Here is a 13,564-nt window from a genome sequence, read left to right on the forward strand (position 1 = left end):
GGGCAGAGATAACATCACCGAGTGCCGAAAGCGACTTATTGATAAATTGAGATTCTTTCAGCCTTTCTCCTTCAACTTCTATCTTTCCTACTCGCTCACTGCCAGCCAAGTCTACTAACCAAAGATGACTTCTGGTTCTCTGACCATTTATCAAATTCTCTCCCTTCACTGTCACTCGCAGCAAGCTGAACAAAAAGAAATCTCTTGTTGGTATAAGTATGTAACAGGTTTCGTTTCACATGATTTTAGATTCTAAACTCTATTTTTGCTTACCAATGAGATCGGCTGCTTTGCTCATTTGCAGCTGTTGAACCCACAGATCTCTAACACAATAACCTTTCTTGAGCAGAACCCACACTCCATATGTATTGTACACTTGAGCTTCGACTAATCCTGGGACTTCTTGTGTCCCTTCTGCTGATTGCTTAACCTCCAACCTTCATCCACACAACACATACCGTTATTTTTGTTTTTCTTAACAAGAAAGAGATAAATTGTAAGGCGGTCTTTTCTACTACCAAACAAACATAATGGAAGACCTACTTTTTAGGGGGCTGGTATGTACTAAGAGGCCCCTTATCTTCTCATTATAACCGATAGCTCAAACTTCATGAGATGACTTCTGCTTCCTGAACAGCGAAATAGCTCTTCTAAGGTTATATAGTTCACTCCTCTATTCTCTATTGTTCCATAGGTTTTGTCTGTGCAAAAACAGTGTCTGCAAATGAAGGCACAGTCAGATTAGATCGTTAGGTGTAATGTACGAAGTTCATATGTTTAGACAAATAAAATGGCAAAGATAGTGTCTCAATTTACCTTGGCCATCTTCAGGCTTAAAGACATTAAAAATGCTTCTTGGAGGAATCAGATGAAAGTATCTGGAGCTCGTTTTCCTGTGATGGATCAAACTCAGCTACAAAAGCACAGCCACTTGCTATTTCAGCTTGGTTTAGAGGTCTGCATCTGCAAAAGACCCTGATATTTCCCTTGAGTTCGATCACGTCATTGTATAATCGCTTCCTCTCTGATGATTCTTCCAAGTACTGTTTTTTCAGAGTTCCAAGCTTATCAGCTGCCATAGTAAACACGTTAAGGCTTATCAGGTTACAACAAAAGCAAACAAGTTTTGCATTAAGACAACAAGGTATATTAAGATTAAGGTACTGAGTCAAAAGCTGGACATTTCGTGTTCTACAAAGGAACAATTCGTGATCTCTTTCACTTGGTTCGATACCAAAGCATGTTCATCCTTCAAGACCTAAGACATGATATAAAAAAAAGGGTGAACATATATTACCTTAATTTTGTCACTGAAGTCGAGAATCTTCTGCAAATTTAGAAGTGTTTGTCCATTTGGCAGGAGAAACTACTGAATTCTCACTTTCTTCCACTGTTTCATCCAAATCAGAGTCAAAGACGCAAGTTATAATATACAGATACAAAGCACCATTGTTGCTAATTTCTTGATATTTGATCTGGAATAAACCATAGATGATCAGCGAAACCATCAAAGAAAAACCCTTAACTACTACTTCATCACTTTACCAGATAATTTGTCGTGCTTCACCAACATTGTAGAAACCCCAATTTTCTCCGGCTCTCCGGATTCTTCTCCATCTCCGAGATTACAGCTTCCTCCCCCAATTCAATTCTTTTTTTTTGAAAAACTCCTCTTGTGAAGCATGAAGCGTCTCATGCGCATTTACAATCAATCTCTGTAACAGCTGGATCCGTCTTCGCTTTCTTCGAGTTCTTCTTTGACGCTCACACCACAACAAATTTCCTCTCTCTGATCCGATTCCGGGGAGAGAAAACCGCTTGGGGAGGGTTCTTATGGTTCGGGTTCTGATTCTTCTGCGCCGATGATTTCTTCGCATATTTCGATTTGAAATCTTAAGGTTTGAATTCTCCAAAGATCTGGAAGTATCTTGAACCTTGGACTGAAACTTGCTCTGATCCTTCACCGGAAGTCCATGGTTTCCCATTCTTCAATGTCAACGACGACCCCATCGGAAAAAAAAACAGGAACTTGGTAATCAAATGAGCAATACGAATAACAAAATCTAGATCTGAGAATCAATTTCAACACGAATTAGGGTTTTTGTATTTGCTAAGGAGTAGTGTATTGTAAAAATGAATAAGGAAGGAGTCGAAGAAGAAGAAGAAAAAGATACATAGATAGATTTGGGGGAAAACAAATGTGACCGTTGCGGTTGCGGCGCTCTTTGGACGCTTTCTAATAACGGCTAGTCTTTTTTATTATGCCTTTTTAATAAATAAACTTAGATTAGTAAGAAATCATTTTTTTCCTAAGATCATCAAATTAATAATGTTCTTTTGATACTTGAAAACTGATAGTATTAAAATTATTAGACGGACAACCTTCCTTGACAGCTAGCTCTCTTACACGGGAAAAGAGATTAGTTTTAACACTGGTCATATTGAAAACTTAGAAGTGTTAGTCCACGTTTCTATATATTTTTCTTCATTTTCAACTTTTTATAATTTATGAGGCAACGTTTATAGTGTTTTTTAAAAAAATTATATCATTTATGAACATTAAAGAAACTCGATTGTAGAGGATGTGTATTTATATATATATATGTATATATTTTGTTTTCGTGGACTATTACATTCTGCACATCTCTTTTGGTCTTTCCAGAACGATTTTCCTTTTTAAAAATGGAGTTATTGTTTCATATGCAACCATCAATTCTCAAGATGCTGCGGCACGCGGTGGACGTTCCCGGTGAACGAGCCGAAACCAGCGGAGGGAGTTATCTTGGAACACCTTTAACTCCTGTGTACCAATGTCGTGCTAAGTGAGTATAAAAAGTTAAGCCAAACAGCCAATATGACTGATAATCGGGAAAGGAAAAGAAGGGTGGATGCTGTGGAGGACGCAATAAACCAAAGTTGTAAAGTTGTCAAACTCGTATTGACGGAGGAGCGTTCTGTGAAATTGATGAAGGATTGCCAGAGAATGTTGGAGGCAGAACTGTCTGGACTGAAGCAAGAAATTAAAAGTTTTGAGAGGAAGAAGAAACGTAATTCAAAGAACAAGAAATGAGAGAGAGCATCCTCTTCAATTTTCCAGGCTCCCAGCGTATGTTTCTTTTCTGTTCCTTACTCAACGGTCGTGTATAATCTTGACTGGTACTAATCTTTGTTATTTCCCGGTTAGGTTGCAAACAAGTGTTGATAAGGAGCACTTTTCAAGCAGATTTCAGTTTTCGGATGATGTCTCTGGATTGAGGGAGACTTTTTTTTCTTTTTTTATTTTTTGGTTGATTGTCGATTGTTTCTTAATTAAGTCTTTGTGTTTTTTTGTCCAGAGACGAAAAATTGACATTTTCACTCAGTCACCATTCAGATTTTCCTTTTATAGACTTATAGACAACTTCTGCTTCATGCTTACATTTGTTGTGTGGATGCTGCATGGAACCCCAGATACAGGAATGAGTGGTGCAGGCTGGATATTTAAGGACCCTTCGGGGCTGATTTTATCTCGCTCCTCTGCCTCTCGCCCTTTTGTGTCGTCTGCACTTGTTGCAGAGGCGTTAGCGATCAGAAGTGCTCTATTAGACATCACCTCCAACACTCGTTCATTTCCAATCCGATCTTTGATGATCTGCTCTGACTCCCAGGTTCTTATCAAGCTGCTCAAGACTGATGGATGCCTCAAGGAGTTGAAAGGAGTTCTCTATGACATTTATGGTCTTAGAGGCGTTTTCACATCTATCTTATTTACTTATATTCCACGTTTAAACAATACAGAAGCAGATGCTCTTGCTAAAACTGCTCTCTGTTCACTTTCGTCTGTCAACTTCTCTACCCTTCGTAGAGTGTAACCTCATTTAACTATTATAATCTAATAGTAGCGTTTGATCAAAAAAAAAAGAAAGAAAACTTCTGCTTACAGTCAACGTTGACAACAGCTTGCCTGTTACTCTTAATTTTTTTGGTTGATTGCTTGTTCCATTTAACATGAAAATGCCAAGAAAAGTAGAGTTCTGTGACATTAAGCTGACTTGTTAACAGAGAAGACTCTTCTCGTATTCGATGTTCTTAACTTCTCTTATTCACAGCCATTATAGTTCCTTTTGGAGCTGGCTAGTGACCATGAGAGGCGTGATGCGTTTTAAGAAATATCTGGTTGTTATTGTCTTGAAATATTTGTTTTCTGAAGCATTCTGTCTTTGATACTGTCATAGAGGAAACCGAAAAAAAACTGAAAAAAAGTTGCATCCAATTAGATTAACGGCAGAACGAAATTGGAAGCATACATGTTTCAAACATTGAGAGAAAGAGAATACAAAACCTTAACAGTATATGAGTTAGGATCAAGTTTAGAGACGGTATCGGCCCACTCAATGGTCCCCCAAATCTCGCCTCCCTGCCTTCTCTCCATGGAAATCTCCGCACATCAAAGCTCCAACTTATTAGTACAAGGGATAAGCACCTTCCAGAAGGCGACAATGTTCCCACGAGAGTTGCTGCTCAGTCTGCTAAAACCATTTACGGTCCAGTGGAGCTCCCAGGCGAGAGTCTCGTCCATAGGACGATTTTTTGCTTTTAAACCAAATTCACACCACTGCAAAATACCCAAACCCTCAACCTCCCCCCAATTCAACTCCTCTGCCCCACAACGCTCCAACTCATTTTGCTCACACCACATTATTTTCCCGCGAGTACCACAACAGTATAACAATTTCCCTATGGCACACCAGTCATTTCTGTTTCCTGGCTTAGAATCCCGATTACCTCTTCTCCATATACCTTCACGTGGCAGGTAGTAAAAGCTTTGATCCTCTTCGTCCACCGCATAAATTTTATCTTCCATCACCACACTTCTGTCGATCACACTTGTGTTCCTGCGTATATCTGGATCCTTAGGTAATGGCAAGCTGTCCCAAGTTTGGGTCTTTGGATCGAACACCTCTGCCCAGTTGGGGGAATCAACCTCCTGGCAGCCTCCAAACACGTAAATCTTCACGTCTACCACGTTTGCGGCTGCGGAAGCACGAGCTACTTTCATGGACTGGATGCGGCGCCACGAGTGAGAGACACAATCCAGGAGCAAGACATCCGAAGTGGGGTTCCCCTGTACGATTCCACCGATTACATAGATACCAAAATTCAGCCCCACGAATGAGGATGATTCCGGAGGCTGATAAGGGTACGATGGGATCGGTCTCAGCAACCAATTCACAGACTTCTTGGCGGCGAAGGCCACGCCATCTAGTGTGGGCCCTCCACGGCGGAGGATGAACCAGCGTGGAGTTGGGTCAGGAGGGATGCTTAAGCAAACTACTCTGTATTTTTTAAGATTAATAGATGCTCGTTCAATAAGTGATGATAAAGCCATTGATATTGTCCTAATTAAACTATTCAAATGCTGTGTTTCGTCTAGGAATTATAACATAAGAAAACTTATTATATAATGGTTTGCATTTTATTTTTATTTTTAGTTTTTTTATAACTTTTAATTATATTACATGAGGTTTACCAAAAACCTCATGTAATATATATGTTTACATGAGGTTCATGTGCAACTTATATATGTTTCGTAATTCGTATATCAAAAACTATTTATTCTTTTTCGGGTTGTCCGTTGTTGTAGAAGAGATAATAAGATTTATATGGATGAGCTGGAATATTAGGGATGAATTTGTTAGAGATTTTATTAGATGTTTAATTTATAGTCAGTAGATTTTAAATCAAACAAATAAGAAAAAAAAAATCAAGAAAAACAAATACTATTCTTGTTGACAAAAGAAAAAAAAAAGGAAATAGTACTCTTATTAATACCATAATAAACCAAGCTTAATTGTACATCAATATCATAATCACCAAAAGCTTGATATGCATAAAAATACGTAAATCATACGATGTTTGCAAATTATATATGTTCCATATTTCATGGATTGTGGAAGAGCTGGATCAAAGGAAATAGAAGCACACAACGTGTGACGTTCTCACTTTCCTAAAATGTTTCATTGTCCGGTTGGAGTTTTAATGATGTGGAAGGAGGAGAGGCTGGAAGCCGTGGCTGAGACAGGCTTCCCATACTTGGTCCAAATCGGAGGGAAGAAGAGATGTGCCACACTCATGCATTTCCCATCCTTCTAAGGCGTGCAATATGCCGGCCACTCTAGTTGCACTCATCGCCTTTCTTGGTAACCAGTTCTGCAGATGTTTTTTTTCTTCTAATTACGGCTCTTATATCTATAAGAAATTAGTTGGATGTCGGATAGCTTTGTATATACTTACCTCACAGGAGTGGATATTTGCCAGAGATTTTGGAACTATCAAGGCCGGTGTGGTATGATAGATACAATCTTTACGTAACTGCTTGAGGGGGAACTGTGAGAATGGTATAAACAATGTTCCTTTTGTGGCTTTTTCCTGCTCTTCTCTAGTTGTTCCTTCTCCCACCAGCCATACCTTAATCCAAATCCATTACTCAGTTTGATTGATATGCTCTTCAGTATTTTGTATTTTTAATATATGCTTCTCGAATATTCTCATTATGCTTCTTTGGCTAATATTACCTTGTTTGATGAAAGTACTTCAGAGGTTTGGTAGACCAAATGGTCTCTATATTCTAGTGGAACACATGATCTTAATTTCTCGCACTCGTCTAGGCGGAGAGTGGAGACCTGGAGATGATATACACATGGAAATATAATGAATGAGGAGCATAAAGGATATCCAACGTTAATTATCTTTCCTATTGGACATCATAACAGAGGAGGGAAAAGAAAATAAGCGACCTTAACGCCTCTCTGGCAGAGAGCAGAGGCTATGGTGTAGGCGACCTTAGTGAGATGGCCTGTTATCACGACGTTTTTAGTAGCTTTGGATACACTATTAATCACAACGGCTGCTGCTAATCTACTGCCGTCCACCACTCTTACTTTCACATCTGGATGCTTGTAGATATACACCTCTCCATTCCTGTTCAGCTCCTCCCCCTGTTTCAGTTCACCACAGCTTTAATACTACAGCATCTACTCAATTTAAAACCAAAAGAGTCAAGAGATATGTAGTTTCTTTACTTGGTTCATGAGACCCAGGCTAAGCACCTTCACTCCTTTTTTATCTGCCTCCAATATCGCTTTCTCAATCATGGTGTTGATCGCGTCTTTCCTCCATTTTAACAAGTACTGCATGCATATAATATATATATATATATATCACCATTAATATATGCATCAGTAAATTAACCTGCCTCTATATATATCATATAAATTAATTCAGAAAAGGATCAATTAAGCTGCAGGTGATGATGATGATGATGATGATGACCTGTAGATTATATCTGGGTATCATCCAAGACTGCAAGTTGAGTTTCTTGAAGGAATTTCTCTCAGCGACAAAGAGGCGGGCGTAGAAGAGCGTGAAGATCATGGAGAGTGAGGTGAAAGGCCACAAGAGGCGCATGAACCATCTATAAGAGAAAGGGTAGGAGGCAAATGAGGCCAAGCCAATGCGCAAATGGTATATGGACTCTGGCGTCGTTAAGTGAGTTAAGTGCACCACATCCACTTTATCTTCTCCTCTTTCTAGAGACTTCTCGTACAATGTATCTGTGGTTTCATCCATTGTGCCGTAAATGTAGTCATACAAGGGCATAAAGAGGGAGTAGTTGGTCCGGAACTGCGTGTGGTGCAGCGAGTGGAATCTGCAATTGTCATACTCCATTAATTCACAATTGAAATTGAAAGTAATTTATTATAAAAGACACAAACCTTTAATTTAAATAATGTATCAAGAAGGCTAATATATATATATATATATATATATATATATCTCAAAGGATGATTGGTTAGAGAAACTATTAATAAGTAAAGTTGTGGGAATTGGAGTGTGTGCCGACTGCGGAGTATGTGTTGAGCGATATAGATATTTTAAATAGTTTCTTTTTGTGGTCCAGGGATTCGGTAGTTGACGATCATATTAATTAAGAATGCAAACAATATCACGTCACCTTTACAGGAAAGGAGAATGTGTATGACGTCGATTATAATAGCATATAAACCATAGTATTCGTATGTTTTATCGTTTGCTTAGATTCTGTTACGGCCATAATCGAGAATTAACTATTTGTATCAGATATCAAAAATGGTTTCTGGTTAGTGCTTAATTATATGTCAAATTGTTTTCCAAAAGTATGGTACTTATTTAATTATATATATATATATATATATATATATATATATCTTTCTCTCTTTCCCCTCCTACTCTCTTTATAAGATGTATATACATAAATATATTTGAATTATGAAACATAATTAAGAGATGTAAATGACTTACGAGGGAGTGTAACAGAGGAACTTGAGGGGAGGAAAGAGGTGGAAAAGACGCTTGGGGATGAGCTCGAAATTGCAGTGTCCCATGTTATTCATAACGTCTATGTAGATTACGTATCCCGCAAACGAGGCTATGGACGCCGTTTTCGTTAGCAACGTCGTAAGTAGTGGTATCGCGAAGAGCATGAAGTACGCTATGTGCTCGGCAAACGGATGTATCACCGCTGCATATATTTATGATAATCCCATTATATATAGCTACTAATTAAGGACGTTAATTAAACTATATATTTTACGTATGTTAAACAACATTCCAAAATATATGCGGCATAGAGATCAAGGTTATAAACAAGAGTTACAAGTGATGGGTTCAGTGACGATAGATGAGTGGTGGTGGGAATGGTAGCGGGAGTAAAGATAGTGGTGGTGGAGAGCTTTGTGGAGCCAATAATAGAGGAACTCCACCGGTCCAGCGTGAAGCAGCGCCGCCATCAACACTCCGTCGGTCCTCCACCAAGGAAGTTGCTTGGCCTCCGGCAACAGGCAGATGCCTGTATAAAACAGCACTCCGTTGAACAGTATTTGGTCATCCCTGTGCATGTAATGATATATCCGGAATTAATTTGTGGAATACACGCTTAGCTCGCATGGTAGGAAGGAAGATACAAATTAATAAAAACGCACCAATTGGTTTCCCTATCGACTTGATTGAAGTCGATGCCCTTGTCGACGATGCGCCTCTTTCCCTTGGACGTATAGTAACGGGACAGAGAGATCCAAACCTGGTTGTGCAGAATTCTGAAGAGCAAGAAGGGGAATACGAGGGAGTACCCGATATCCCTCTTCTCCGGATCATCTGTCACAAACCTGTATGTGCTGTGGACCACCCATGGTGCTACTACTATGTACTTTTGTATTGTTTCCACGTCAAAAAACATATATCAGCAACAAATTTCAATCATAAGCACGCGTCATAGTGTTTCTTAGTAAAATATTATATAGAAAAGACCACAAAGTGCACCTTGAAGCTCCCGAGGGGTGTCCAAGGCCAATCGGTGAGGACTCCTGGTTTTGTGGCCATTATACCGTCGAATGTAATATGGGTATGTGTGAGTCACTGTGTCTCTCCAACTCTTGTCAGCCAAGGTACACATTATATAGAAATAAAGGTAGCAAAGTCCTTTATTGTTAGACTGATAATGACGAAACCACCCCTATCTTCCCACCAGTCCAATTCCTTGTGATGGGGCCAGCTAAGATCAAACATGTACTACTCCCGTTCGATGCTCTCCACATGGATACATATTTATGACACTCAGCTAATTACCCCCTCCCACCTTCATCCATGATCTGATCAAATCCATGGCTTTGAAATGCACCGCTTAATTGATGGCTTCTTATATTTATGTATGGTAATAATTGAAAAGTATACGGGTATATATGTCCCCATGAAAAAATACTACTAACCAAGTTGGGCATGTGTTAGGTATTGATGCTTATTGCTTGGCAACTACTAGCCAATCAAAATCATGCACGTTGAAGCGCTAGGCGCCAGCTAGTATCTGTTGCGCTCCTACAATAAATGGGAGAAAAGTGAAAATATCTATCCATGTGGCTAACCAAGAAAGCGCAACCTCTTAATCGAGCTTTGAATAGTACTTGTACGTTTCTTTTTTAGTAACTCCATCTCTCACGCCACAAATTATATATGTATACGTATACCCTACCCCTTCTTAATTAGGTAGCGAGTGGACCATGCATGGGTTAGGACCATTTAAGTAAAACCTCGTCAAGTTTTTGCAACTGCTTTGATTTGATGATGCACCCAGATATTGCACACAGGCATTACTTAGTTTAGATGTAATCAAATCACTGTTTCTAAAAAAATTATTTATAGTTTTCAAATTTTCACTAATTGAGTATATCAATCGATGTAATTATTTGCCCATATCCTATAATATAAATGTAGTAAAGCACGTGGCAGCAAGCATAATTAAAAATTAAGATGCAGCTAGCTAGTACTTATATAGTCTATAGAAATACATGATAAATCATAAATAACCAAAAGAAAGCTTAATTAGTTATGTAATATGAAAACAAAGCTTAGTTTCGGAAGAGAAGTAGATTAATCAAGGCAGGGGATATATATATATATATATATATATATATGAATATATATAAGAATATGAAAAGCTCATTGATGAGATGGTGGGAGAATCAGAGGTTGGAAACCATGGCGAAGAGCAGCTTCCCAGATGGTGTGGAGGCGGAAGAAGTTGCAAGTGTTGCCGCAGTCATGCTCCTCCCAACCCTCAAGTGCATGCACTATACCTCCTATTTTCCACGCACTCATCACCCTCCTCCCAAGCCAGTTCTACAACAACAATTTATTCATTACACTATGCATACATCTATCAATTCTAATATAAAAGTAACATATATATATATATATAGAATATATATATATATATATATATATCTATACATATTCAAATATGTACCTCACAGGAGTCGATGTTTTGGGCAGACTTGGGAACACGCATAGCTGGAGTGGAGTGGTAGAAACAGTCCTTGCGGAGTTTCTTCGGAGGAAAGTGAGAAAAGGGGACAAAGAGGGTTCCTTCTTTTGCCTTCATCTGCTCTTCTTTCTCTATTCCATCCCCCACCAACCACACCGTTGGGGAGTAATAACTTTTGTTTGTAGACAATACCAGATTCTTGACGACCCCAGATTTGATGAGTTTGATGTGTTCCTCTTTGCGTAACAATACCACCTATACGTACACATTACCACGTTAGCTTTTGTTTGGCTTGAGAAGATGAGTACATTTCAGTTCTTATATTTAGACACCTTGACGCCCTTTTGGCATAGAGCAAAGACAACGGCCGACGCAACCTTTGTGAGATTTCCTCTAAAGACAATCTCTGTGGTTTCCTTAGGAATATTGTTGACCACCACCGCAGCTGCCATGCTGCTTCCATCCACTAGTCTTATCTTCAACTTTGGATACTTTTGCACGTACATCTCTCCATACCCGTTTAGCTCCGCCCGCTCATTAATCGTGTGTTAATTAGTTACTTATCCAATAGTTATTCAATATTCATATATATATGATAGCTTTGAAGTAAATAAACTTACATTGTTCATGAGGCCAAGACTCATTACTTTTACACCCTTTGCATCTGCTTCAAGGATAGCTCCCTCTATTAAATTGTTGATGGACTCATGGCGGCGCTGTGATTTATACTACGACCGCATGTTTTATGAGGCAAAATTAGTATTAAACTTTATATGAAAATTACAAAAGGTATACCCACGAGAAAATATTTCTTTGTTCAAATTACAAAAATTACGCACGCATGTGTTGTTGTTTGTTTGAAAAAATAGTAGTGAAGTCTAACATAAAAAGTAAACCCGTTTGTGTCAAGAGAGAGAGGAAAATGCTTACGTGAAAGGAAAACTTGGGAAGGAGGTGAGAGTGAAGGGTGAGGTGACGGAGACGGTTTCGCTCAAAGACCAAGGTGCGCGAGGAGAGAGCGGAGGTGAGAACAAATGAGCATAGGAGAGTGAAGGGCCACATGAAGCATGTGAGATACCATGGGGATCGATTCCACAAGGGGAAAGAGGAGAGGGAAGGGAAGCCAAGGCGCATTTGGTAGATGGAGTCGTGAGTGGTGAGGTGAGTGAGGTAGATGACGTCGGGTGAGTCCTCCTCTCTCTCCAAGGACCTCTCGTATAGTGACTCGCTCAACTTATCAGTCGTCCCGTAGATGTAGTCGTATATCGGCATGAACAGAGAGTAGTTGGTCCGGAACTGCGTGTGGTGGAGCGAGTGGAACCTTCAACGTATTTGATGCCATGTTATATATGCATGCATACATTCAAAATCTAAATAAATAGTATATACGCTTTACAAAGGACGTACGAGGGGGTGTAGCATAGGAACTTGAGGGGAGGGAAGAGGTGAAAGAGACGCTTAGGGAAAAGTTCGAAGTTGCAGTGTCCCATGTTGTTCATGAAGTCAATGTAAGTCATGTATCCAATGATGGGAACAATGGAGAGGATCCCACACAGGGACGCTGTTACCATGGGTATGGCAAAGAGTAGTGAGTAGGCGATGTGCTCGGCAAAGGGGTGTACCACAGCTGCCAAGTTTGATTTAAGATACTTTATGGTTGTATAACTATAGATAGAAATAGAACATAGAAAAACGGTGGATGAAGGTACATACACGTGATGGGCTCGGTGACAATAGAGGAGTGGTGGTGAGAATGGTAGCGAGAGTAGAGGAAGTGGTTGTGTAAAGCTCTGTGGAACCAGTAGTAGAGGAACTCGACAGGACCAGCGTGAAGCAGAGCCATGAGGAGGGCTCCGTCTAGTCTCCAGAGAGGAAGATGGGAGGCGCCTGGGAGCTTGATGTTGGCGAGATACATGAGGAGAGTGTTGAAGATGATTTGGTCATCCCAAGTGCGCTCTCGGTCCACTTGCTCAAACTCAATGGGCTTGTCCACGATCTTCCTCGTTCCCTTAGCCGTCCTCTGGCGCGACACACTGATCCATATCTGGCTGTGAACTATTCGCCACAGCATCAACGCGACTATCATCAGTCTGCTCAAGTCTTTATCCTCATCCGCAACAGTCACGTACGAGTGCATGCTCGCCATCACAAACGGGGCCACCAAGAGGTACTTAAAGCTACCAAGGGGACTCCATGGCCACTCCGTCAGAGCTCCGGGCTTCGACGCCATCCAAAGGTACTTGAGCTAGTCTGCTGTCGAAGAAGTAGATGTTGGAGGAAATGCGGCTTTGGAGATACTTGTGAAGTGCAGTTCTTGTTTAGTATCTGACATAAATATAGAAACATAGAGGCATTTCCACCATGTCCATGTGGGATACTGCGAAGAAGCACATGCTGATGGGGCCCGTTTTACCACATTAGAAATGTTGCAGCAATATTTATTTTAAGAAAAGGAAGAAACCTCAAACTTCAAAGTTCAAGTACGTGGGAGAGGAGCCAATGGGCGCCTTGATTGATGATTATCAAAGAGTATGACTTGCCAAACCTTGTTCAGACATCAATGTTATTGGCCTACCTCCACCGGCCCCAACGCCGCCCATTTAATGAAGTAAATGAAATTCAAGTCACGTACTTTCCTTCTTTCTTCATTCAATTACATTGGTTGGAGCCCAACATCAAAGCCCAATGCCGTTTTTTTTTTTCTTTTTCTCTCGGCATTTATTTTTTTCC

At 40.0% G+C, this 13,564-nt stretch overlaps 4 protein-coding genes and 1 pseudogene across 6 annotated transcripts; 1 reads left to right on the top strand and 4 right to left on the bottom strand.

Moving 5' to 3' along the window:
• Positions 1-1,985, bottom strand: part of LOC104773705 (kinesin-like protein KIN-14S) — a 2,401-nt pseudogene extending 416 nt beyond the window's left edge.
• A 1,473-nt stretch (positions 1,986-3,458) lies between these two features.
• Positions 3,459-3,851, top strand: LOC147927697 (uncharacterized). Its single transcript, XM_087484543.1, has one exon. The coding sequence runs from the start codon at positions 3,459-3,461 to the stop codon at positions 3,849-3,851; it is 393 nt and encodes a 130-aa protein (XP_087340669.1).
• Positions 3,852-4,426: 575 nt separating this feature from the next.
• Positions 4,427-5,796, bottom strand: LOC104773703 (F-box/kelch-repeat protein SKIP6-like). The gene has a single exon (XM_010498350.2). It carries the CDS (start codon positions 5,366-5,368, stop codon positions 4,427-4,429), a length of 942 nt encoding a protein of 313 aa, XP_010496652.2. The 5' UTR covers positions 5,369-5,796.
• LOC104773540 (very-long-chain aldehyde decarbonylase CER1-like) lies at positions 5,784-10,273 on the bottom strand. Of its 3 annotated transcripts, none has more exons than XM_087484554.1 (11): positions 9,783-10,273; positions 9,337-9,665; positions 9,000-9,223; positions 8,675-8,907; positions 8,320-8,539; positions 7,312-7,687; positions 7,062-7,169; positions 6,777-6,977; positions 6,555-6,662; positions 6,274-6,447; positions 5,784-6,189 (listed from the first exon to the last, which is right to left on the bottom strand). In XM_087484554.1, exons 2-11 carry the CDS (start codon positions 9,394-9,396, stop codon positions 6,016-6,018), a joined length of 1,878 nt encoding a protein of 625 aa, XP_087340680.1. In that variant the 5' UTR covers positions 9,397-9,665; positions 9,783-10,273; the 3' UTR covers positions 5,784-6,015. The 3 variants fall into 3 exon arrangements, with proteins under 3 accessions (XP_087340680.1, XP_087340679.1, XP_010496480.2); XM_087484553.1 differs by having other exon boundaries at positions 9,337-9,681; positions 9,783-9,926; XM_010498178.2 differs by having other exon boundaries at positions 9,337-10,146.
• Positions 10,274-10,293: 20 nt separating this feature from the next.
• LOC104758142 (protein CER1-like 1) lies at positions 10,294-13,367 on the bottom strand. Its single transcript, XM_087484551.1, has 7 exons — positions 12,548-13,367; positions 12,242-12,461; positions 11,765-12,155; positions 11,455-11,562; positions 11,167-11,367; positions 10,817-11,089; positions 10,294-10,689 (listed from the first exon to the last, which is right to left on the bottom strand). Exons 1-7 carry the CDS (start codon positions 13,062-13,064, stop codon positions 10,510-10,512), a joined length of 1,890 nt encoding a protein of 629 aa, XP_087340677.1. The 5' UTR covers positions 13,065-13,367; the 3' UTR covers positions 10,294-10,509.
• Between the last annotated feature and the right edge of the window lie 197 nt (positions 13,368-13,564).

Source organism: Camelina sativa, chromosome 14 (assembly GCF_030686135.1).
Source record: "Camelina sativa cultivar CO46 ecotype springtype chromosome 14, ASM3068613v1".
Lineage (NCBI taxonomy): Eukaryota > Viridiplantae > Streptophyta > Magnoliopsida > Brassicales > Brassicaceae > Camelina > Camelina sativa.